Source organism: Triturus cristatus, chromosome 9 (assembly GCF_964204655.1).
Source record: "Triturus cristatus chromosome 9, aTriCri1.1, whole genome shotgun sequence".
Lineage (NCBI taxonomy): Eukaryota > Metazoa > Chordata > Amphibia > Caudata > Salamandridae > Triturus > Triturus cristatus.
This window is the reverse complement of record NC_140592.1, coordinates 1,154,406,810-1,154,433,185: the sequence shown is the minus strand read 5'-3', so window position 1 is coordinate 1,154,433,185 and position 26,376 is coordinate 1,154,406,810. Positions and strand designations below refer to the sequence as shown.

Sequence of the window (26,376 nt, the reverse complement as noted above, 5' to 3'; positions counted from 1 at the left end):
TGATTTTGTGTAGTCCTCTGATTTTGTGTAGTCCCCTATCTGGTAGTTGACTCAAGCTAAGATCATACTCTTGTCTCACCCTAGCCCCCGGAATATAGGACTTTTGTAATTTGTGAGAGGTGGGTTCTGTAAGTACAGATGAGGATTGATTGGGCTCTGCCTTGGTACATGAGGCGCTGGTAAGATCTCTGTCATCAGGAGCCTCATGGTGAGTTGTTGCTCATGTGCAAATCAAGCATAGCCAATCCTACAGTGAAATAACAAGTCCGAAGTTTGATGTTGATCAGATATTGGACAGACTCCTATCCCACAGGTTGCTCCAGAAAGTCTAGTTTGCTATTTGCTGAAGGGTTAACTGGTATCTGCTCTTTGCCATGAGAGAAAATAGGCCCATGGTTTGAGTGATCACAAACAAGATAGTAAACTTCTATCGACCTGTGATGCAGAGCTTCTAAAAACAATTCCGAGCTTGTTTACTGATGCATGGGATGTATCTCCCCTGCTCCGGAGTGGTTGTTTAATATCTGGTTATGTATGTTACCAGAGAGCTTATGAGCATACTATAGAAAGATCGATATAAGAAACTGGAATATTTAAAACTTTCTTTGAAGCTACATTTATGGTTACTTTAGCTGCCCTGCCTAACTCCCTTTCTGAGCACCCTCATTGTTTACCTCTTGCTAACCCAGCCTAGGTCAACTTATCTCCTTAATGTTACTACTGTTCCAGTTTGCCATGTCTGTGTAAAAATAACTTACACAGATTTATGCCGTCCCATTGGGCTTCTTTTATAAGCCAACGCTCCCGCATAGATTTACCATGTTCAGGGCTTCATCACAGGAGAACCATGAAGGGGTCTACCCGCCAACAATAGATATGCACCTTTAACAGATCTAAATGCCTGCGACTGACTACCCCTAAGTGTGACACCTGAAACTAGTCATGACGTGGAAGAAAGTAAAAGGCATGAAGCAATTCCCTGTGATGGCGAATTCAGTCGCAGCTAGGGGAGGGGTCGAAGCGACTGTTCACCCACTCATTGTAGACAATTCTCCCCCGATAGCTACATATGCCAGGCTGCCGGCTTTGACATCCAGCACAGAGTCTGCAAGAGGTAGACCAAAAACTAATAGTTACCACACATTGCTTTTCTAGAATATATTTGGCTACAAAAATAAGACATTAAGGAGTGGCACAACATAATTGCATCCTCTCCAGTCCTATGTCTCCAAGAGACATGGGAAGTGGATCCCATTTTTATTATGGTTATCAATGTTTATTACCCCGGCCATACCTCCGACCAAAGGAAGAGCTAATGGGTATGTATATCCAATACTATTTCATTCAAGTTCGTACACTTTACCAACGAATCACCATTTTTCTATATTATTGTATTAGACCGCAACCAGAGTTTCAGTTAGCTGCTACTTAATTACAATAACAATTTTGCAACCCCACGGGACCCCACAGGAGGTGGTAAGGGACCTTGAAGACACAGAGAATATAATACCCACACAAGTAAAACCACTTTATTTTATATGGGCAGGCGACTTTAACAAAGTAAAATGCTTGAACGGAGATTACCGTATGTCATCAAATCGCACAAAATGAGGGCTTAAATTAGCACTTCATACACACCAGCTACGGAAATGCTTTGAATAACATTTTGATGGTATGGCAATTTGAGATCAGTACACAAAAAACTTACAATGTTGTTCAAAAACCCTGACTTTTTATAGGGGGGAGACCACCTCGATTATAGATTATATAATAACATCCAGTGATAACAAGAGTTATCGAGCTGAAGTAAAAGTAAGTATGACAGAATTTAGTGACCATGCTAACATTTTAACATTCCTTTGGAAAGACAGAATTTAGTGACCATGCTAACATTTTAACGTTCCTTTGGAAAGACCTTTGTAGCACTAAACAGAGCATAACAACCCCATAACCAGTATTAGCTAGACAAACTGGTTACTCCTTAAAATGGAGCAAGATTGACAATGGGCTGTTCTTCTCTCGACTGATTCAGGCAAATTATAACTAGGTCTGTTTTTGTTTAAACTATCAAACAAATAAACTGCAAGTAGCGGCAGCATTCTTGAAGATCCTATACGGTATCACGCAGCCACTAACTCGCCCATCGGGTGCAGGTAACCAGCTGCAAAATCGCCTGTTTGACAATATCTGCTCAAAAGCCTCTGCCGACCTTCGCCATGCATTAAAAGCAAAATCAAACACCTGAGAGAGAGAGAGTTATAATAGCGCGATAAAAAATCAGACAACACAACTAAGATCTGAAACGTGGGAGAAATTAAGATTAGCAGTTAAGGTTCGTGATTCAAAATCTTTCTGGGAAGTGGTCAGTGCACCATTTCTACAAGAAGCAGGTGGCCCATCCACAGACGTTTGTATAGATGAAAACACATGGATAGATCGCGTCCAAAAAAATCTTCCAAAAGCCGAATCCAAGTATCACTGTAGAATGTCCACACAGGTTAAAATGTACCGCCCCTCTAGTTTTCGATCTGGATGAGATAGCGTGTGCATTGTCGCAAGCATCGTCCCTAAGAGCGGCAGGACCAGATTGGGTACCTGTTGACACATTCCTGAATAATGGAACCTTCTGAGTCACTTTACTCACATTAGCATTCAATGCCATAGGCACCTTGGGCCCTCCTGTGTCGTGGAAACAATCCATCATTGACAGCACGGCAAAGATAATGGGTCGAATATTATTAAACGGAATGGAAAGTTGGGCTTGTCAGAAAGGGATCCTGTCAAAGGTACAAAATGGTTTCAGGAAAGGCAGAGGGACCATGGATCAATGGCTGAAACCGGCACTCCTGGTAGGAAAGTACACACACCAAGCAAGAAAACCATTGTATGGCATTTATGGATCTCTCCGCCTCATTCGACTGTTATCCATAATAAGTTGTGGCAAGTCATGGAGCAAATGGGGGTAGAGGAGGCAATAATTTACTTTATAAGACAACAGTATGCAGTGCAGGGTCTACAGCGAACGTCCGCTAAAGTAGGCTGGGTGAATGAATCAGATCCTTTTAATATTACAAATGGCGTAAGGAAGCGCTTCATACTCGCGCCCTTCCAGTTTTAATTGTACATCAATAAACTAAATGACTATCTAGTAGAAAAGTTAAGACACCCTGAGCGCCTGCACCACCATCCTGCTGTCTGCAGACGATGCGGTGCGGCTAGCACAAAGCCCTCTAGCCCTACAAAACTATATATCTAACTATGTAACTTTAATGGGAAACCTTTTACCTACATGTGAACAAAGCAAAGTCATTCATTATGTGTATTCGAAAAAGCAAAAAGAAAGGAATATATAATATTGCAGAGAGAAAAGTTGACATAGTAGCTAAATAAGAATAATTGGGCATCATCTTTGATAATAACTTAGACTGGAGAAGGATGGTGTCCTCGAGGGCGATACAGATGAATAAAAGTATAGCCGCAATCTTTAGGTTTGCGTCGATGCTGGGCAATGAACCAATACCAGAGATGGTCAAATTTATTTAGCAAAACCTGTATCAGTTGCCATATATGGGGCAGCAGTATGGGGAGTATCTAATGTGGATACTCAACAAAAATTAGAGGACGGGTTCACTAAAATGTTACTGTCAGTTTCTAAGGCATGCAATAATGGAACCACACACAAAGAACTGAGCTCACCATATATTTCTGATACACTTAAAATGGCTCCCCTGTTACTTTATCTATCTGGAAACGGGAGACAGTATTGATAAATCAATGCATTTTAAATCATACGATGAAACTGGCTTATGGGCACAAAATAACGTGGCTAAATTACACAAGGTGTACTCTGCTATCTTTGGGGTTGGGGCCCTGTATGACCATCCAATGCAATGCAAATCTTTTTCAACGGCAAAATTAATAAATCTTTTCACAGAGAAATGCACAAAAGAAAGAGAACATAAATAAATTTAAAGCCACTGTAACTGCCTATAACAAGAGACCTTCTCTAGCCCATGGCCCATCTTCGTATCTGGGTCGCGTGACTAATAATAATCATTGTTTTCTCGTAACAAGGTTTAGGTTGGGATAATTAACGTTAATGCTGGGATACCAGCGAACCTGTTTTCTGAGACCCAACTAGGACAATGTCCACGTGACTCCCGATCCAGTCAATCAAACACTTACAGTTTTTTTGCCATTTGTATGAAAATGAGAGAAAAAGATTCATTGTGCCACTTCTGATAACATTTTGCCTGTGTAATCATATCTCTGCAATGTGTGTTTTGCTGCAACTAGGGACCCCGTATGTGTGCTTGGCGGTGGCTTTGTTTCTCGGTGCAGCATAAAAAACTCGCAGACTAACCAACATCTGACGAAATGCTAATTTGCTCACAATATGCACAGCATGAACAATTTTAAATGTACCAACAGATAGATGAATTAGCATAGCATGATGATGAGATATATATATATATATATATATATATATATATATATATATTACCTACTGGCGGTCGCCAGTAGGTAGATATAGTTAGGACCCTGTTTCCATAGGAAATCCGCAACATTCTATTTGGAATAACTTTGGCGCCGGTCGACGAATCCTCGCGAAATTTTCAAAATAGGTGGGGCGCTACGCTCCGCTCCTACCCTGAAAGTCTCGGGGGGATTCGTCAAGCAGGGGCCGAGAAAAAAGGGGGGTCCCAAAACGCGTTTTCCCCATGCATTTTTCCATAGGACCTTTAGACACGGCTACAGCCCGAACGGCTGAACAGAATTACTTGAAATTTGGCAGAGAGGTAGCCATAAGGTCAAGGAAGTGCCTTTTGCAGGTCTGGTGTAAATCTGTTCAGTATTTCCTGAGAAAATAGCATTTAAAAGCATATATATATGTGGGCGGAGCCTAACCACACATCTCATACTGAGATCTGATTGGCTGTCAGCACTTCATCCAAGAAGTGTTGGCAGCCATCTTGGGACCAATATACATGATAGCACCTCATTAAAAAGCATTGCAGTTAATAGAAGGTTTTAAGACTTTAGTTACATTATAAATCATTTGTTGATGGTACCATACTCATTTTAGGAACTGTGGTATGTTCTAAGGTGATTTCACCATGTGAAAAAGCCTTCTGCTGGGATATCATGATTGAGAGAAAAATATTTTCTCATGCTTTTACCACAGAGGTTTGGAAGGTGATCTATAGGCTAAACTGAGAGCTTATTTTCTGTAAATTCACATTATCTTTCTCAGTCATGTGAGAATGAAGTCTGACATTCTCAGTAAAACATGTACATCCAACAAGGGCAGAGACTGTCAGTTGATTCCTTTGTGTTCTACTGCAGCTTCCCAGAGTGTTCCAAAGAACTACTAGAGCGCTAACAGTCCTACTTATGATAAACGTATGGCACACCTGAAGCCATCTTGCTTGGATTAAAGTGGTAACTCTTAAAACATTTAATTTAAAAAGGAACAAAATGAGGGGGTTCATTTTTCCATAAAAAGTATGATTAGTGCTGCAGAAAGAAAAATTAGGGCACATTTTGAGTGACTTCTCAAATCCTCTTCTATTTCATTAAAAAATTCTGACATGCAGACTGAAACATGCACTTTCAATACCAGCAGCAGTTTTCCCTGGTGAGCAGTAGCTTTACTACAGTGATCTAATGAGCAAAAAGAGTGCTAACATTCTGAATTTATGGCAAATGTGTGACACATCTGAATGCCTTCTTGATGGAATCAAAGTAAAAAACTGAAAGTATTTCCTACTGAGGAGACTGCAGTAAATGAGGAAATTAGGAAACTTCATAACAAATAAGTCTCCCAAGATGGCCACCAGAGACAAAAGAGCCCAAATGTAGCCCAAATATCACCCAGATGTAGCCCAAGTATAGCCCAATGGCAGAATGTCCCAGAATGTTCTTAAAAACAACTAGAGCGCTTACTGTCTTCATTATGACAAAAGTAAGGCACACCTGAAGACATCTTGATTGGAATAAACTGGTAACACTTAAAACATTTAATTTAAAAAGGAGCACAATGAGGAGGTTCATTTTGCCATAGAAATTATGATTAATGCTGAAGAAAGAAAATGAGGGCACATTTTGAGTGACTTTTCAAATCCTATTTTATTTCATTAAAAAATTCTGACATGCAGACTGAAACATGCACTTTTAATACCAGGAGCAGACTTCCATGGTGCAGTAGTTTTACTACAGTGATCTAATGAGCAACTAGAGTGCTAACATTCAGAATTTATGGCAAATGTGTGACATATCTGAATACCTTCATGATGGAATCAAAGTAAAAAACTGAAAGCATTTCCTACTGAGGAGACTGCAGTACATGAGGAAATTAGGAAACTTCATAACAAATAAATCTCCCAAGATGGCCACCGGAGACAAAAGAGCCCAAATGTAGCCCAAAATCACCTAGATGTAGCCCAAATATAGCCCAATGACAGAAGTGTGCAAAACACTTATTATTTTGTGTTTTTGTAGTGTTATATAGTGCAGACTTGTCAGGTATTGGAGTACTTTACATGAGCATTGGTTACATCACACAAGAACAAATTCATTTTGGTTGTAGACATGGAGAGACTAAGTGATTTGACCAGAATCACAGAATGTCGAGCTGAAGCAGAAACTTCAACCTGGTTCCCCAGTTGCAAAGTCTGCAGTTCTGGAAGTAACACCACATCCTCTCCCCTAAGTGCAACATTTAATCAAGTGGTCAACTGGATAAAAAAACATAAAGATAACAAATAATTTAAAAGTGCTTTGTCGCTATTTGAAAACTCAGAAAATATGTCCTTATTTTAGTCTTTTAGAGCACTAACCATAATTTTGATGCCAATAAGACCCTCTCATATATGTAATTTCTAAAGGAAATGCTCTAGGTATTACAGTTTTGATTACATCAAGATGATGTCAGGCGTTCCACACTTTTGTAATAAATATAGAATGTTAGCAATCTAGTTGTTCATTAGCATACTGTTGAGAGGCAGAGGCCAGGGGCACGGACTCTGAAAATTGAAGGCAGGTAGGAGGGTGCAAAGGCAACAATTTAACCACACTGAGCAGGCAGGAAGGGCCGTGGAAGCACAACAGACTATGGAGGGCAGTGGAAAGGGGGGCAGGGGCAACAAACCAACAATACAGGACTTGCAATAGAGACTGTTGGAGGGAAGATCTATTACGGGTCAAGGAAGCTAGGGGCGGTCCCCAGATCCCCGGGAGCCACCACAGAACTGAGCAGGAGAGTGAGTCAGGGACAAAAGGGGCACCTTAATTTGAGCCGGGGTGCCTAGGAACGCTTGCTCCAAAAATGAAGAAAACAGACATATGAGACATGGAATTGGAGGCAGAATACAATGGCAGTTTAATGAGAAGATGCAACTTCAAAGAAACCGCAGAATAGAGACATAAAGTACAAAATACAGAATCCAGATAATCATACAGCTGTCATAATATTCTCTGTATCTCAATTAATGTACTGACAGAGAGAGAGAGAAAACACATCTATAAATGCATCATGAGAAACAAGTTACACCAAGGAAAATGTTACCTAGGAACACTCACGTTTACTCTTAGAGCAAGCATTCCTGCAATTACAATACAAAATCTTTTAAATGCAAAAGTAAAGAGAACAATGGTTAAACATAACATGACATTTCATATAGGTAAAATAGAATAAGATACTTCAAGCAAAGCAGAGCAAGACATTTTAAGCAAAGGAAGACAAGAGCTCCCAGCTCTTGGGGAAAACCTGCACTGCCTGTTAACCTACATACAGACGGCGAGGTAGTCCGTCGATATCTGTGGGTGCTCCCTTTTTATATCATTTTGTGGGCTCCTTTGCACGCTACATCTACCTACGTATGCTACCCAAAAGCTTCGTCTGCAGATTTTACCAGACATTTAGTCATTTACCCACTTAATGCTGACAATGGACTGGGTGAAAAGGTCAGTCTCTCAGGCCAATCGCTTATCGTAAGTTCCATAGAGCAAGCAGAAAATAATGGGTATTGTACGGGAATTCAATATATTCATGTATAAAATCTCCTCAGTTCTCCTAACTTGACGCTCTGCGGTTGCCACTTCCTTAAAAGCGGGAAACCTGCCCAGGAAGCAAGTACCAGTCCAGGATGCAGCCTACTGTATGTCGACAGCTTCAGGGGGATGTTGAACTTTGATACCGAGCACGGAGCACTCGGGTAGGGTGGGGGCTACTAGTTTGGATCAGAAGGCCTCGCAGACCTGCCTTCAGACTGCTATACACTAAAATTGCAGAGCTATGCTCAATTTAACAAAGAGGCCTACATATTGAACAGAAGGGCCTACACAGGGGTTTTATGCTGGCTGAGTGGTAAGGATGTCTCAGGATAATTATATAGCAACACAGGACCCGCTGGTCAATTTAATACGGCCTACAAATGCAGCTGGCAGGGCAAGGACAAGGGTCTCATACTTCAGGTGCGGACAGAACGGGCCAGGGGCCCCCTGTGATACAAAATCTACCCTCCTTCAAGGCTGTGGCAATGTAATAGACCATTGTGGGCAGAAGGAAGAGGCAATGGTAGTACAACCATACATGCCAACAGACCCGATTCAGCCAGGAAACGTCCAATGTTTTTAAGCTCAAATGGGCTTTATTTGATCTGTCTCCTGTCTACAATATCCTCTTTTTCAATGTAACTCAAAGGGGAAAATCAATACCCCAGTTTTTTTTCAAAATCTCTCTCTTACCAAGTTCAAAATGTTCGCAAGTATGGTACATTGGATCATGGAAGGAAATGGGATAGGGACATGGACTTGGATAACAGAGGACAGGAGGGACATGGAGAGGTGCACCAAACTGACCCTGCAGGGCAGGCATCAGGGTTTGCAGCAGCACAATACACCACACAGGGCATGCAGGACGGGAGTGCAGCACAACAATCCATAGAAAGCAAGAGGGAGGGGACAGGACCATGCACATGGACAACAGAGAACAGAGGGGCAAGAGGCAATGGTAGCTAGCTGACCATAATGGACAGACAGGAGAGAAAGCTGCAGTATAACAGACCATAAAGGGAAGGAGGGACGGATCAGGGGCATTACAATGGAACAGACAAGCCAGGAGGGAGGGAGTAGGGCTGGGGGCAAGGTGGCAGGGCAGGAGCAGCAAGATAGCCATGTAGGTCAGGCAGGATGGGCACTAGAAGCAAGACACACCATGAAGAGCAACAGTGAGACTGTGATGGCATACACACAGACCATGGAGGGAAGGTGGGAGGGGGTCAGGGGCAACTAACTGACCACACAGGGAAGGTGGGAGGGGCCATGGCAGCACAGAAGACCATGCATGGCAAGTGGGAGGGTTAGTGGCAGCACAATGGCTATGATGGGCAAGAAGGAGGGTGGAGGGGCATTCACAAAGGACGATGGAGGATAGAAGGAAGGGTCAGGACCTGTGCACAGACAAGAAAGTTCAGGGGAAGGGACCTCACAACAGACCACACGGGGCAGGCAGGAGGAGCAGTTGCAGCACAACAGACCAGGGAGGGCAGAAGGGTGTGGCAGTACAATGGACCATGTAGGACAGGAGGAAGAGGATAGGGGCATGGCATGTGGACAGGCAGGGTGGAGGTGGCAGGGACAGGTTACAGTCATCTGACAATGCTAGGCAGGTGGGAGGGGAGTGGCAGCTCAACAGAACACTCAGAGTAGATAGGAGTGGCAGGTCCATGGGACATGGTGGGCAAAAAGGATGGAGCAGGGGCATGCACAAAGACATCGGAGGGCAGGGGGAAGGAGAATAGGGGCAGCAAGCTAAGCACAGAGTTTAAGCAGGAGGTCAATGATGGGGCATAGAATTGGGCAATGGAGGGCAGGAGGAGTGGACTGGTACATCATACTAAATTGAGGGCAGTGGCAGCACATCAGACCATGCATGGCAGGAGGGAGGAGGCTAGTCCATGGATTCACACAACAGAGGATAGGGAGGAAGGGGATGGGGCAGCAAGCTAACTGTTCAGAGAAGGCGGGTATTAGGAACTTTATTGTTTTTAAAACATTGTGTCTGTGCGAACTACTTAAAATATGAACAAGTATGCAGCATAATCTCACTTTTATTCAGGAAGAAGAGGACGTTTGTGACTGTGACTCCGGGCTCACTTGGCAGAAACACCCCCTGACCCTCCACCCCCTATCGCAAAATGTAATGCCCGTGAAAAGGGTAGGTGAACACAGTGTTATATAGAACATAGTCCTGAGAGCACGATTGAAAATGAAAACTAGATATAGTGTATGGTATAAACTATGCACCAAAAAGTGTGATATAAGATGAACCGGGCGTGAAATATAATATGCAATACATTGTGCGCAATGACAGATTCATGGGAGAGCGCGAGATAGCACAGGCACTAGCGCGTGCTATGCGATATGTGCCTTGGAGTGTAATATGCACAGGGCAGTGTTGTGTAACCTAACTAGTCTCTAAAGTTGTAATATAAAATATGTGCTGGGGAGTGTAACGTTGCATATGCACAGTGACAAAGATATGGATCCCAGATTGTAATATGTATGGCATAGCACTGTGCGTTATAACATAGGCATCGAGAAAGGCACGTTAGATGGGGCAATATAACCCGTGCGAAGACAAGTGTGGCATGACATATTCACGGGGTGGTGTTACAGTGCACATGGGCTAGAGAGTGTCATAGTATATGCACTAGCTAGTGGAATACAACACAGAGGTGTGTGGCACTCGGCAGGCAATGGTGGGTGTAACACAGCATTGGGCTCTGTCAGGAGCACGCTGTGACTCTCAAGTGATGTTCGTCCCCTTTCCAGAGAGTAAAATAAAAAGTATTACACATCCGGCAGTGGATGTGTGTTTTATTAACCGTGAGGGGGGTTTCTTGCATAGTTTTGGTCGAATTTTTGTCGAATCCCCTTTGAATGGCTTGGTGTGCATGTGTATTAAATGTGCCCGTCAATAGCTACCCATGTTTGTATAAATAAACGACAAGGGTGTCTACCAGGATTAGGCACGGTAGGGCATCAGACATGTCAGAGCTTCACTAGTGGTGTAAATACATTCCACGTGGATTCATTGCATGCATAGTCGCCTTTTAATGAATATCACGCAAATCGTCATGGTGATAGGTACGTACGGTTTGTCCAGCATGTCCTAGGTGTGTCTATAAATATATATTTTTTTAAAATAATAAAAAACAGTGGCCGGCCCTGGGGTTTGGGGTCAAAAAAATATAATTAGGAGACTGGCCCTGGGGGATGGGGTCATCAGGGCCAATAAATTAGAATAAGAATGGGAACCAAACAGCCCCCCTTCTTAAAAAACTAAAATAAATAAAAGACTGGCATCGTGCCGGAGGCCATGCCCCCTCCGTGCAGCACTCTGCAAACGCGCCCCCAACAGGCATCTCCAGTATGCGCCAGGGAGCTGCGCTGCAGCCAGGTGTTCTGAGGCCAAGCCCCTTTTTACACCTCTCTGCAACGCAGCTCTGTGGCGCTTACTGGAGGTACCTAGTGGTCTAGTTTGACCCAAGGGACCCTTAGGATTCAGGGGGACTTAATCTCTCAACTTAGAACAGCCACAGGGCGCGTTTACACAGTGGTGAAGGGAGGGGACGGGGCCTGAGGTGACGTGTGCAAACACGCACTATGGCACGTTTTAAATTGGGGATATAATTTCCCTTCAATACTGAGGGCCCCTGGGGGCTAACTAGCCCACCAAGTGCTTCCAGTAAGCGCCACTGAGCTGCATTGCAGAGAGGTGGTCCAGGCCGTGCCACTTTTTACACCTCTCTGCAACGCAGCTCTGTGGCACTTACTGGAGGTACCTAGTGGGCTAGTTGGACCCTAGGGACCCTCAGGATTCAAATGAACTTAATCTCCCAACTAAAAACGGACACAGGGCGTGTTTACACAGTGGTGAAGGGAGGGGACGGGGCCTGAGTTAACGTGTGCAAAAACGCCCTGTGGCCTGTTTTAAGAGGTAGTTTTAATCCCCATGCCCTATTATACACTAGGGGCTTACAGAGGAGGTCATGCTAATCACAGGGGGACCCCAACGCATAATGTTCCCTAGTGTATGTAGATGTTTTCACTGTATTCTAAGTGTCTTTTAACATAGCACTGGCTCTAGGACTGGTTAGTCAGACTCAGTTTCCACCAGTATCCGTCTGAAAAAGTTGAGGGTACAGGATGATTTTGCAACAAGGCTTCTTTCTGCTCTTCTTTTTGTTCTTTCTGCACGTTATCCTTCTTCCTGCACTTATCTTCGTATTTGAGGACTTCTGCTGCTTCTTTCTGCACTTCTTTTGTTTCTTTCTGTGCATTTTTTCTTCTTTCTTAACATGTCCTATCTCTGTAGGCATAGTTAGAAATTAGCATTTAAAAAACCTTTGAAATTCACAGAAAAAACCATAGGTTTCAGGCACGTTATAGTTAGGAATTAGCATTTAAAAAACCTCAGAAATTCACTGAAAAAACCATAGGTTTCAGGGGTGTTATAGTTAGCTGGACTTTTCACTTGTACAAAACCATTGAAATTCCCCCGTTATAGTTAGTTCAGCTAACTATAACTCGCGCGCCCGCAATGCACTGCTGATGACGTCACATATTACATCACTCATGACATGGTCAGTGACATCACTCATGACATCACTGATGACATCTCAAATGACATCACTGATGACATCACTGATGACATCATCCTTGTGATAGAGTGGCAGACCTCCTCTCACCCTAATATAACCTTTGATACACACATTCAAAAATAGAGACTAAAATTTTCAAAACAATGGACATACCAATACCAGTTACAACAACCTCTTCAGTAATTCTAAGATCCACATACACATCCACTCATTCACCAACAGTCCTATACAGTCACTCATACATGTACTCACTCATCATATGTACTCATACACCTATACATCCTGTTACACAATGCCACTCATCCATAGAGTTACTCACACACATAGTCACTCATGCTAATAAAGAATCAAACATACATTTACTTGCATATACAGTTATACACACACCACCATACTTACTTCTACGGAAACTTACACATACTTAGTCTTTTAAACAATCACTTATAGAAACACATACTTATTCATACAGGAACTCTTTCAATCTCTCACTCTCACATATACTCACATATATACACCAATAGTCACATATACTAGTTTAAAACATATGTAGTTACTAATAAAGACACTATTGAGACAGTCATTCACTCACTAACACACCCATACACACACTCATCCACCCATACAGTCCTGCACACATGCTGTGTTCAACACATACTAACAGTGAGTCACTCATTCATGCACCTATGCACTACGTAATACCCCCCACCGAACCATGCAGACACTCAGACTGATACTCAAAAAACCAACTAATAACCTATATAGACACCCATGTAGCTACTCACCAACCCATGCAGCCACTTATACACAAAGTGAGAGACTGATACAGATATTTACATATTTAAACATTACTCACTAAGCCATGTATTCACTATGATACACTTAATCAGTCAGTTACACAATCAATTTTTCAAAAACAAATCATCCATTTAGACACTTATATACCCATTTATTCTTCCATCGACCTTGAGATATACATGTATAAAACATATTTAATTTTCAGAAAAACACACATTCACTGGATGATGTCATCAGTGATGTCATCAGTGATGTCATTTGAGATGTCATCAGTGATGTCATGAGTGATGTCACTGACCATGTCATGAGTGATGTAATATGTGACGTCATCAGCAGTGCATTGCGGGCGCGCGAGTTATAGTTAGCTGAACTAACTATAACGGGGGAATTTCAATGGTTTTGTACAAGTGAAAAGTCCAGCTAACTATAACACCCCTGAAACCTATGGTTTTTTCAGTGAATATATATATATATATGGTTTCTTTTTAGATACAAGCTTTTAAAGATAATTTATGATAACTTTTTGACATGTCTGTATATTTTTATCTGAATGTTTTATGCATTTGTTTTCTAAATGCAAAATAAAGTATTAATTGATTGAATTGAACTTATTATCTAACTATTAGCATCTTCTGCCTCTCTCACACATCCCAACAACTTGCTCATGATGCCTAATCATTGCTTCCTGGACTCCAGCATATAATTATCAATTGTACCTGTAATCTTCTTGTCATATTCCACCCTTTTCCAAACACTGGTTGTTTCTACAAAAGGTTGGCTGTAACTTGTATACAACATTTTTTATGTTACAAATAATTTAAACATACCTAAACAAAATGTAACATTGTTAACAGTGGTTAGACACAAAACCTTAAGACCTAAATTCCCAAGTTAAGATACTACCTCAACTTAATCTTTCACCCACGCTGCCTTAATTGATGTAATTCCATCCTGATCCCATACTGTTTGAAATGGTGTAATTTAAAATGTTTTACCCATTAGTTGTCTAAGATGTTCTTTAGGTTCCGTGTAATAACCCTCATCCTGACTGTTGATGCATACTTAGGTCAAATGTAAACCAGCCTTCTAGGGGCGATCTTTGGTTCTCGTTAGTGCCTTATGGTCTTTTCTATCCTTCCTTTAAAAGAAAAAAATCCAACTAAACCTTTGATCTTGTTGTTGAAAACCCTTCCCCTTGATTTCATATTGTCCTTCTGGAGCACTCCAGAGTCTATATCGCTCGTTGGTACATTATAACAAAGGGCTAAATGTGAATGTCGACTTCTTTGTATCCCATTTAAAACTCCTAATTTGAGGAAATCTCATGGTTGTAAGTTTTAAAGTCTACTTTATTGTTTATTGACATTTTATTTTTAAACCTGTTTTGTATGTTGGCAGGAACTCCTATCTCTGGCAAAGAGGAAACGCAGCGATTCTGAAGAGAAAGAGTCACCAGTTACTGTCACAAAACCATCTGTTTCTTCAGACTCTGAAACATCAGATAGTGATGACGAGGTAGGCTCCTTTGCCACCTATATCTAGGTTTGGTCAAAAGGATATTGATTGTTATCACTGCATTTTAAGGGCTGCAGAAATTGTGGTCAGTCTTCTTAAGCTGCATCAGAGAATTTTCTTCTGTCGAACTCTTTCCACGTTTCTGGAGGTTTAGTTATGCTTTCCAGAAATCTTTGAATTGATCACTGTATTCTTAAATGTGCAAAAACATTGTTGGGTATTGTAGATTGACACAAGAATACAAATGATCTGGATTTTGAACTTGGTTTCAGTCTGCACCGAATGTAATGTACCAGTCTTCCTTTTTTTTTTTTTCCTTTCTTCTGTTTCATATAGATCAGTAGTATGACATTGAAGCATCACAAACTGTCTTTAGAATTAACCTTTGTTTTAAGATGCTGACATAATAGTCTTCATACATGCATTTTGTATCTTAACTAACAGTTTTCATGCATATATTTTATCTTTCAATCTTCTCCTTTTGTTGCCTTTCATTGCTAGAACTTTGTCTCCTTCTTCCCCCTTCTCACCATGTGTCTTTAGTTCTGTATGTTCTCTTAATGGTCCCCAAATGTTGTGGAAGTTGCTGTGGCGTCCTATTTGTTTGATATAGTCCGTTCTCCACCTCTATACAAATATTATCTTATCCACTTCTCTCTCATGACTGGTTAGCATTGTTAATCCTTTAAATTATGCCAGTTCCCTCCCTTCCTTGCATGTGCTAAATCCTTTTGACATTTGAGAAAGGTCACATTCTTGATAACATTTTCCTCAGTTTATATCCAGGAGTAATTTGTGTCCTTCCCAAACGCTATATCAGACCTGCACATGAGATTACAAATATAATTCTCTTTTTGTAAATTTATATAACTTTTGTGGAGCTGTGTGAGCATAGTCCGATTTCTGGTGAAAGAAATTTTGAGAGAGAAAACCTCTATTGAATGAGCCCCTACCCCTTCTTTTTTGTGTCCTAAAACCAGCAAAAAAATTACCTGAAGGCTTCACACGCAATAAAATGTGTTCACCCTTATTTAACCTCTGTTGTAAGTGAATGCCAGTATTTCCTATTTTACTGTTTGTACTTGCTTGTAGTTTGTATAAATAATTTAGAATATAGGCCAGAAAACCACACATTTCTGAAAACTATACTGAGTTTTGACATCTCTCTATGGTTTATTTGTATAGATTAGTCAAGGTTCACTCCCCAAACTTCTCATTGAATTGACAAAATAGTGAATATCAATAGAGAAGCAAAGTGAAATGGTCCATGATATTTACATCTGTAAATGTTTGTACTCAATACCTACCTACAAAAGTGACTGATTACTACATTCCCAAGAATTCCAACCTCTAGTTGCAGAAATAGTCAACTTCCATTGTTTGCTCAAAACCTTTTACTACATAGTTGTGGTTTGCAGTGCGTTTTAATTGAGTGCCCGCCATGCATCACTCCACATTGAAAATTAATCTGAATGAAAATTGAGAATGAAGTAGAAAGGTATGTATTTTTAGTCTGTTGAGGGATGGGTGCCATTTTCATTTCCCTGAATTTTGTAATGCATTTAATGCTTTGAGACTGAGTTTTGCAAAAATAGTTTGACTTTCACATTTGTAACTTTGAACAATTTTAAATGATAACATTGTTCTAGTAAAATCACACCATCCTGCTTCCTATAATTCTTTCAGTACAAATTCTAGGCCACATGAATGGTAGGCGAAGGGTTAAAAAATGCAACCACGGAGGAGCCAAGATGGCGACCGGGACGGCAGCGTAGACTCCCGGCTCCGTGAACCTCCGCATCCCGCACGAATATCCTGCCTGAGATCCTCAACCTGTGTTACGTGGTCTTGTTTCTGAAGGAGAGGGGCTCCCGACTGTGTGACTCCGAGGTTTCTAGCAGTGCTATCGCCGGAGAAAACTGCATCTGAACCTTGCGGCCTGTGCGACCCTGGAGCCGGGACATCGAGTGGACGCCGTGGCCGGGTGGCAGTGCGACAACAGCGGCTGGTGGTGACTGGGTGGAGTCGGCCCACCGGAGCGGTGCCAAACTCGGCCTGCACCTCGGCGTGGTCATTTCTACTGCCCAGTGTAGCTGACCGAGTGCATGACCGGGGGCGCAAATCTTGGATCCTCCGGTGGCTGCCCCTGCCTTGATGGTGAGCTGCCCGGCCGCCGTCCGTATCCTGCCCCGATCATTGCGGGCCGCCCCCGGATTTCTCCGGGAGCTGGTCCGTGGTGGGGACGACTGTTGCCCGTGACCACAGATAGTTTTTTGCCTGCCCCCGGAACCCGGTCACCCGCGACGTGGACATCGCGACGCTTGTCCCGGGGTCCCGGCCCCGGGGAGGGTCGGGCATACTTGGCGGCCATCTTGGGTCGATGAAACCTACCATCCTATCCGCTGGGCCGCAGCGGGCCTGTGAGCGTACGATTTTTGAGAGTGTGGCGGCGAGATCACAAAGAGCTGAGCTGGGGTACGGCGACCTCCTCGAGGCTATTGGTACTCTTCACTCCTCCTTGGTTCATGGTTTCGTGATCTTGGGGAGTAAGCTCGATGGTGTGGCGTCGGAGTTGGGGCAGTGGCGGCCCGCCTGTCCGCACGAACACATAGTCTACCCACACTGCGCGCAGGAGGACGCTGTGGCGGCCACCCCTGAGGTTAGTGCTACAGTGTGTTCGACCTTCTGAGGGCCTGATCTTTCCCGGAGTCGTCGGACCTGAGTGGGATTTGGTGGCCTCATCCCGTGCATGCCCTCCTGCGACCCAGAGACAACTCCAGCACCTAATGTCTGCTTTGGCTGCTTCTGCCTTCCTGAACCTTGCGTGCAGAGCAGATCCTAGGGCAGCACTGGGAAGCCTGTTTCCTCAAGCGGCGGACTGTGTTGATGCTCAGAGACTTCCACCCCACCTGTGTGCGTCGCTTCTCTGTTGTTATTGGACATTCCTCTGCCTAGGAACATTGGGTATGGTGCTGGGTCGAGGGGTTGGCATGGGCAGAATTCCAAAGAGTGGTCAGGGATGAGGCTAGCCCCTCGGGGGTGGTCGCTTAGTGGACGGGCGGGCTTGGGGTGGTGTGCTCTCCTGACATGGCTACTGGCACAATAGGTGCATAATGCTCCCCATCGCGGTTTGAGAAGATTGTTTTTGTGCTGTTCCTTGTTCACTTTAGGGGAACCTTACCGTGCGGGAGGGAGAAGCCGGGGGTCTGTTATGAAGGCCCTCCTCCAGTTTATAAATACTTTCTCTACCCCCCTGTCTGGTGGGGGTCCTTTCCTACTTCTTTTTCCCTATTCTCCTACATTTCGGGTCTGGTTCCAGGGCGACAGGCACACTGCTGGGGGGGGGGGCCGTACTCATCTGCAGAGGTGCAGGGTGGGGGGTTGGGGGAGGGGATTCTGTATTCTTTCATCTTTTTTTCCATGGCCTCCTTTTTCTTCTCGGATTCTTTTTGTTTTCTTTTCTGGGATCAGCGTGATACACCTCCTTTTGCTATGCCTCGTTGCCGTTCCATGTGTTCACAACTTCCGGGGTGTTCTTGGGGAGTTCTGGCGGGTGACTGCGGGCGCAACTGTATACTATGTGTTTCCCCATCCTGATGTTCTTGTGTTTGCGCCATTGACCGAATAGATTGCTGTAAATCGCTAACGTTCATTACTCCGCATATCCGTGATCGTTGTTTTTAAAATTGCTTGTCACCTGATCCTTCTGCCTCGTTTCATCATAAAATGAAAACCTCTTTCTCCTGGTGCCCTACTTACGCTGTTCACAGTATTAGCAGTACGATTTTGCTCCCCGAAGTGCTGCCTGTGTTTATACTTGTTGTTATTGCTCTGATTGCTTAGCGGCCGGCCCCGGGGGGTTGTAGGCCCATACTTGTTCTTCCTGAACTGTCAATAACGGTTTTCAAAAAAAAAAAAAAAAAAAAATGCAACCACGTTAACGGAAATTGTGAGGACTGATATCACAGAAATGTACTATAGATTAGGGCTAGTATTTGGTCCTGGGCTTATTGGTGCCTTTTGAACGCTACCAAGCTGGTATATTTGTGAAAACCTTTGGGAAGCCAGAGAGGTGTGACTAACTGTGTCAAGTTGGGGGCCCTTGTGAAATGGTCTGGTGATTTCACCAGGCAAAATGATAAGAACAGGGATTAACTAGAACTAACATGTTTTAAGAAATCTCCCAAAAACATGATTCTGGAGACAGGAGAGATGGAAATGTACTGTTGTTTCATAGTTTAGGGCCTTCATAACTTAATGGAAGGCCACCACTGCCATCAATCTTCTTGGTCGAAAGGGCTTCCATTCAAATCAGTGTGCTTTTAACTAAGAGGCAAATGAGCCCTGTGCAAAGTAAGCCATTTCCTGGTAGAAAAGCAGCCGAGCCTATAGTAAGCTTAATGCATGAGGCAGAAGATCTTAAAACTAATGCTGTGCCTCGCAGGCAACCAATATTTCTTCCATCGAAGTATGATAAACATTTTTCAGACATGCATCTTTCTTGGCCACAAACTTTTTACTTAATTGCACCATCATGAGTGAGAAGTCAGAATCCTGAAGTTAATGTGCTTTTCTGTTGCAGTAACCCCCCACTTTTTGCCAGATTTCTGATGCACTTCGACTTGATGTGCCCTGGGTCCCTGCCAATCAGGTTCCAAGAGTCTGTGTTCTTTCCCAAAACTGTACCTTTGTACCCCCAATTGGCACCTCTGGCCACATGCAAGTCCCTTGTAAAAGGTACCATGGATACCAAGGGCACTGTGACGAGGGAAGGCCTCTAAGGGCTGCAGCACATATTGTGCCACCCCTCATGCTCTTCAGAGCAATCTTCTGGCTCTTCTTTGTCCACTTCTAGAGATAGGGATTCAAAAAAGATGGAGCAATCAGCTAAGAAGGTATTTTTATCGGCCAGTATGGCTTTAAAGTCGACAAACGCTACGTGCCTACTGGGTCGCAACACCCATGCGTTGATGGATTCAGCTAAAGAGGTGATCCCTAAATCCCCAGAGGATGTCCAGGGCATTTTGCGAGATGCTGTTGAACACTCGAGCTGCGGTCCGTCAGGTTATTCAATCTGGGCTTGACATGGCCGACTCTGTTGCTAGAGTGATGGGTTCCTCAGTGGCAACTAGAAGGCATGCCTGGCTGAGGGTGGGGGGGGGGGGGTCTGGTTTCTCCCTGGACGTTCAGGCCACCCTTTGGCTTTACCTTTTGATTGCTCTAGACTTTTCGGATCCAAAGGAGACTCAACGCTACAGCGCTTTAAAGACCGTATAGCCTCTGCTAGATCACTACACCTGCAGTCTCAATCAAGGGGCTTTGGTTATCGAAGATTTTTCTGGCTTTGGAAAAGCTACTCCATTTCGGGCCCAGGAGCAACATCAGGCAACCCCGCTGTGTAGAACTTACAGAGGGAAAGTTAGAGGTTGTCTGTGAGGCTCAGCTGGCCAACAAGTCTCCTCCTACCCCTCCTGTTCCCCCAACTAGTTCCGCAGGGAAGCAGCTCTAGATCCCCCATCTTTGTGCATGTTGGACCTGTGGGAGGACGGGTATCCCATTTTCTATGAAATTAGAAATCTGGATCTCGTAGAAAATGGATATGCACTTCTTTCCAGGAGTGTCCCCCTCCTTTCCCCTCTCGTCAGGGTTGATGTTGGGAGGATCATCTGTTGCTTTTGCAGCAGGAGGTTCTATCTTTGCTACAGAAAGGTGCAATAGAGGTGGTTACGGAGCAGGAAAGGGTTCAGGGATGCTACTCCCAGCATTTCTTGATCCCCAAAATGGACAGGCGATTGAGACTGATCCTAGACCTCAGGATCTTGAAATTTTACCTCAAACAGGAGAAATTCAAGATATTGACCCTGGCTCATGTTCTTCTGGCGCTGCAGCAGGAAGAGTGGATGGTGTTGATCGATTTACAGGATGCATATTTTCACATTCCCATCCTGAAGTTGCATCGGAAGTATCTCTGTTTTATGGTGGGATCCCAACATTACCAATTTGCTGTCCTTTCGTTCGGTCTTACATCACAAAGGTGATGACGGTGGTAGCGGCACATCTCATGAGGTCAGGGATTCCTGTTTTCTCCTATCTGGACGCCTGCTGTTGCTCAAAGCAAGGTCGCCAGAGATGGTGCTGCATCATATGCTAGTAACAACTCAACTGTTGTTCGACTTGGGATTTTTGATAAATGTACCCAAATCTCACATGGTCCCCCTCTCTGTGCAACCTGTTTATATGAGGAATACTGGGCACTACTGTGAGCCGTGCTTTCCCGCCTCCTCGGAGGATTCTAGACATCCAGGCGATGATTCCAATGTTTCAGGATGAAGCGGCTGTTCCAGTCCTGAAGGTTCAGCACCTGCTCGGTCGGTTTGCTTCCTGCGTACTGTTGGTCAACCATGCACTCTGGCACATGAGGGCACTCCTGTGGTGCCTCCGCAGGCAGTGGTTTTAACACAACGCAGATCTCTGGGAGGTGGTCAGAATCTCCAGAGACGCTGCAGCAGAGCTGTCATGGTGGAGTGTTCCGGCAACCTGTCTGAAGGGAAGGCTTTTCAACCTCCTCCGGTGGCCACAGTGATAACTGATTCCTCCACTCTGGGGTGGGGAGCTCATCTGGAGGTCGAGGGCTTTTGGTCTCCAGAGGATAGATTGTTTCATATCAATCTTCTAGAATTTCGGGCGATTCGTTTGGGTCTTTAGGCCTGTCTTCCCTCCCTTCACGGCCATTCAGTTCAGGTTCTGACGAACAACACTACAGCAATGTGAGACATCAACAAACAGGGAGCAGCAGGGTCCTATTGTCTCTGCAGAGCGGCTCTACGACTCTGGTCCTGGGCTCATTGTGTAATTGCAAATCATCTGTCTGGGGTGCTGAATGTGTGTGCGGACAGTCTCATTCTGCAATACTCAGCTGATCACGAGTGGCGTCTCCATACGGAGGTGGTCAATCACATTTTCAGGATGTGGGGGTTTCCTCAGTTGGATCTATTTGCCACTCAAGAGAACGCGCACTGCCCGTTGGTCTGCAGTCTCCAGTATCCAATGCGGGGAGCGTTAGAGGATGCGTTTCAGTTAGATTGGGGCTCTTAGCTTCTTTACGTGTTCCCTCCCATACCCTTGATTCCTCGTGTTCTTAATAGAGACCTAGAGGGTGCTGTTTCCAGTGTTTTCGGCCAGCGACTGGCAGTGTTTAAGTTGTCAGCAGCTCTCCACTGTAAATTTGGCTCACCAGGGTCCCTATCTGGAAGAGGGGGGTCCTTGGAGTGCTACCTGAAATAATTTTGTTACAGGCAAGGGTGGGATGGAGGTAGCCGGAATCACCTCTTTTGCAGGCATCAAGGTTTTCCTTCAGCTTTGGTGCTGGTTCACATAGTGCTGAGTATATGACCTCATCATCCTTAGCAATGAAAGTTTTTAAGATTGATCCACTCCTGCAAATGTTTGGTATATGTTTGACTACAATTTCTGATACAGGGCAGACGAGTACAACAACCAGGAACTAATTCAATCTGAGTCCTCATGTTGACCGCTATTGCTACCACAGCTCCAGGAAGGCTGTTGATGAATTTCCACTGTTCCATATATAGAATTCATATATGCTTTCTTAGGCCTAAATGATTTAGTCTCCTCTGGCCGGCAACCTTTTATTTGATAATCTGCTTAAATGTGGGTTACTTATCCATCATGAAGTACATTTTTGTAGTATTGCACTTCTTTTCAAAATCCCAAGTAGTTGGGTAGATTCTACAGAGCTCCCAATATTTGTTTCGGCTAGTTTTTCACTGTTCTTTAAGTCCACCCACCTTCCTCCAAAACATCATCACCTTGGTCCCAGAAAAATATCCTTCTCATGTCACGAAGAAATAGCATAATAGTATGATTGAGACTTAACTAAAGCAAATACTCCGAGATTCACTTTCTCACTGAGGCTCCCTGTTCCAAAAACGTATTTAAAAATCTTTAAATCTTCGATTTAATCTTGAATGTATTGTACTGAGTTGGTTGAAACAAAATTTTTGTTGATACTCCTACAACAAAAATATATAAAATGTACTAGTGTGAAATTACAAACTCGTGCTTGAGTTAGTAAGACCAGGATATAAAGTTGGGACAAGGGAATTAGTTGTGAATTGCAGGCATAGCGGTCCTTTGGCAGTGCACTTTTTTTGTTTGGTTTCAGCTATAGGTTTTTAGTAGGTTTAAGTGTTCAAACCAATTGTATATTGTAATACATCTCGTAAGTATCCGTGCAGTTGCAGTGTTTTATCTTTCAGAAATGTCCCTTGAACTCTAAACTTCAACTATTTTGTTTGGTTTGGCTTGGTAGTATTTGTGTAGGGTTGTGTGATTCCCACATCCTATGGTCTGATAGACTGCACACATTTATTAATGTGCACAGTTAGAACATCTGCCAATCTTCACATTAAATCTGTAGTCCTGTATCACATGCCTTCCTGTGCATTATTTGTGTTCACCTGAATAGTGTGTCCCTCTCGGTCTCAAAATGTTTTTCTTGGATACCATCACTCATTAGCTCCTAACTTTCTTTTTGCTCCATTCCATACCTTTATCTGTTCTTGTGATGTACCCATTATTTCTTTTTTTCACATAATGTGTGTTTTTGCTGTTTCTCTCTTTGTTTCGCTGTCTCTTTGACTTTTGACTCTACCTTCATCTCTTTTGTTGCCCCTTTTGCTCTGGTTTTTGTATAGACTAGGATTGATTCCTATTTTTAAACTTCTGAAGGCCTCTCTGAATATGTATTGCTTTATAGATCTGTACCTAGGCATATTTTCTGTTCCTTTGTAGTGGACAGTCGGTGGAGGGGGTACAAAAAGCAAAAAGAAGGCCAAAACTGGGAAGGGAAGTGAGAAGAAGGGAACCACTAAGAAACAAACCAGCAAAGCAGCCTCTTCCGACAGCTCTGACAAAGACAGTTCTGCTGAAAGTTCAGCTCCCGAAGAAGGTATGAAACTTGGTCATTGGTGGTCTGCAAATGTGAGAGCAGACATTCCCAAAAGTGGAACCAAACACCTAAGGATGCCTGATATGCCTGAAGACTGTTCTCCTGTTGGAATTTGTAGAGGTAACAGAACAGCTGGCCTGTATCAAGCAGTTTCACACTGATGAGAGTGGGTCGGTGTTCTGGACAATCTTGTGCACATGGTCACACAATTCAATTTTGTGATGTGTATACTAGTGCTAATTAAAGAATATTTACTGCTGCAGCTCAGAACATGGATCTCCGTGGTAGGAACATTGTTAAATTTCATCGAGAAAACCCTAAACAGTTGATAAAGGTTGTGTAAGTCATCACTTACACATCACAATGCCAGTATAGCGATGTAGCTGCTTTCTCACAACCACAATACCCTTGGCCTATGTTTTGATGACGTAATCTTTTCCATTTTGTCTTGCATTTGTTCTTTTTGTTGTTGTTACTTTGATTGTATTGCTTCAAGTTGTCTCTTTTGGGGCAATTTTAGGTTTCTGTACCATGAAATAACTTGAGATTTCCACTGGTCTTGTTTTATTTGGTGAAGTATTAATTGAATGGTAACATTTCCTGTGCATACATTCTGAAACTTCTAAAAAGTGAGAAAACCTTGTTTTAGGTGAAGTTTCCGACTCTGACAGCAACAGCTCGTCTACTACCTCGGAGTCTGAATCCTCGTCGGAGGATGAAGAATTCCATGATGGGTATGGGGACGATCTTATGGGTGATGAAGAAGATCGGGCAAGGTTAGAACAAATGACTGAGAAAGAGCGGGAGCAAGAACTCTTTAACCGGATAGAGAAGAGAGAGGTGCTGAAGAGAAGGTGAGCTTACATAAAATACTTGCTCTTCATGTAAGATGCATGTCTCATGTTTTGAGTATTTCTTGGAACAATAGACTGCTTGGTGAAAATGGGCTGGTTAATCATATATGAATAAAACACGAATGCTAATATTGCATGCATTTAGACATTAGTAGTCTGAACAGGTATGTAATTAGTGGCATTTGCCTTTTAATTATTACTGTAGCTCCCACTTGGCAGCTGATTTGATCTGACTGACATAGCCAGATGTAAGCAGTCAATGCAGTGATTTGTGACTGAAGGTGACACAATCTAAAGTTTCAGTGAATGAATTACCTGCTTATTAGCATCATCCTCTCTTCTGAGAGCGTGCAATGTTCTTGACGATGTGCCTTCAACTTGTTTACTAGTCACACCTTTTGATAATGGGCATCCGGCAATAGTTATTAGCTGGCCCATTGTCTGGTTATTTACATGAATGGCTACTTTAAAGTGAAGTACACTGCTGGATTTTAAGCGTCACTGGGGCTTACAACTGCAAAATGTATTGGGTGTAGTCTCTGAAGCAGGACTTCAATAGATTTCCCTTTGGTAGACTCTGAGGTCTGATTCAGCAAACATTTACCCCTCTAGGGTGTCTGTCTCTTTAGCATTCACGATTGAAATATGTTTGCTTTTGTGATCTGTTTCCCATACTTGTGTGAATGAGTGCAGATGATTATCCGTGTGTAAATGGTCCCTAGCTTAACTAGTATATACACATTGAGTCTGAAAAAGATCATCAGATTTAGTACTCTGGTTTGGATCGGTTTGATTGCCAGCTTTACTGTGTTGGTGATAATGTGTTTTCCACTGGTTTTTGCTGTCAGGTTTGAAATAAAAAAGAAGCTAAAAACAGCAAAAAAGAAGGAAAAGAAGGAAAAAAAGAAGAAACATGATGAAGAGCAAGAGAAGAAGAAAATTGCACAAGTTCCAGAATCACAGGTAGGATTTATGCTGAGCTCAGTCAACCAAAAACAGACATTGTTTTTCTTAATTAGTTAGCACACAGCTGAACTCTCCAACGTCAACGTAAGCCACACAGCATGAGCTTTGCAGGGGGTGAACTTCAGTGAGCAAGAACCACAAAACCATATGTTAGTGTGACTTTTGCTAGAAAGACCAAGCTGTTTATCCCTAAGGAAGTTATTCAAGCTGGCTTCACAGCTCCCTGTTTGGCCTGCTTGTCTGGTTCCCGGAAGTACATTTGATTTTAGCCTTTCTGTATGTTCTATTGCTTTCATTTGTATTTTTCTGTATGTGCCTTTTGTAAATATGGTTTTATTTAATTATCTGTTCCTTTTTATTTGTTGAAAAATACATACATGTTCTAGTAATGTTGTATACAAAATGTTACTACTGTTTAAGTTAGGTGTCTCCTTCATAAGGTGATAATAAGTATCTTCTTCCTAACTGCAGACAAAATTGCTCGCCACCGAAAATGAACTTGTCCCTGGCCTACCTGACTGTCATAAGCACTGAGTTCCAATCTTTCATAGGATTGATTGGGGATAGGGGATCTCTGCGTTGGGCTAAGTGTGACTGAGTGCTATCA

The 26,376-nt window shown here is 43.1% G+C and overlaps 1 protein-coding gene across 1 annotated transcript in view; it reads left to right on the top strand.

Annotated features, from left to right (window-relative positions):
* The window catches only part of RTF1 (RTF1 homolog, Paf1/RNA polymerase II complex component), a 360,077-nt gene that overhangs the window by 63,336 nt on the left and 270,365 nt on the right, over positions 1–26,376 (top strand). The window contains exons 2-5 of the mRNA XM_085627115.1: positions 14,862–14,978; positions 23,793–23,949; positions 24,599–24,803; positions 25,652–25,766. Of these exons, the coding sequence (XP_085483241.1) occupies positions 14,862–14,978; positions 23,793–23,949; positions 24,599–24,803; positions 25,652–25,766 (594 nt within the window). The remainder of the gene's footprint in view (positions 1–14,861; positions 14,979–23,792; positions 23,950–24,598; positions 24,804–25,651; positions 25,767–26,376) is intronic.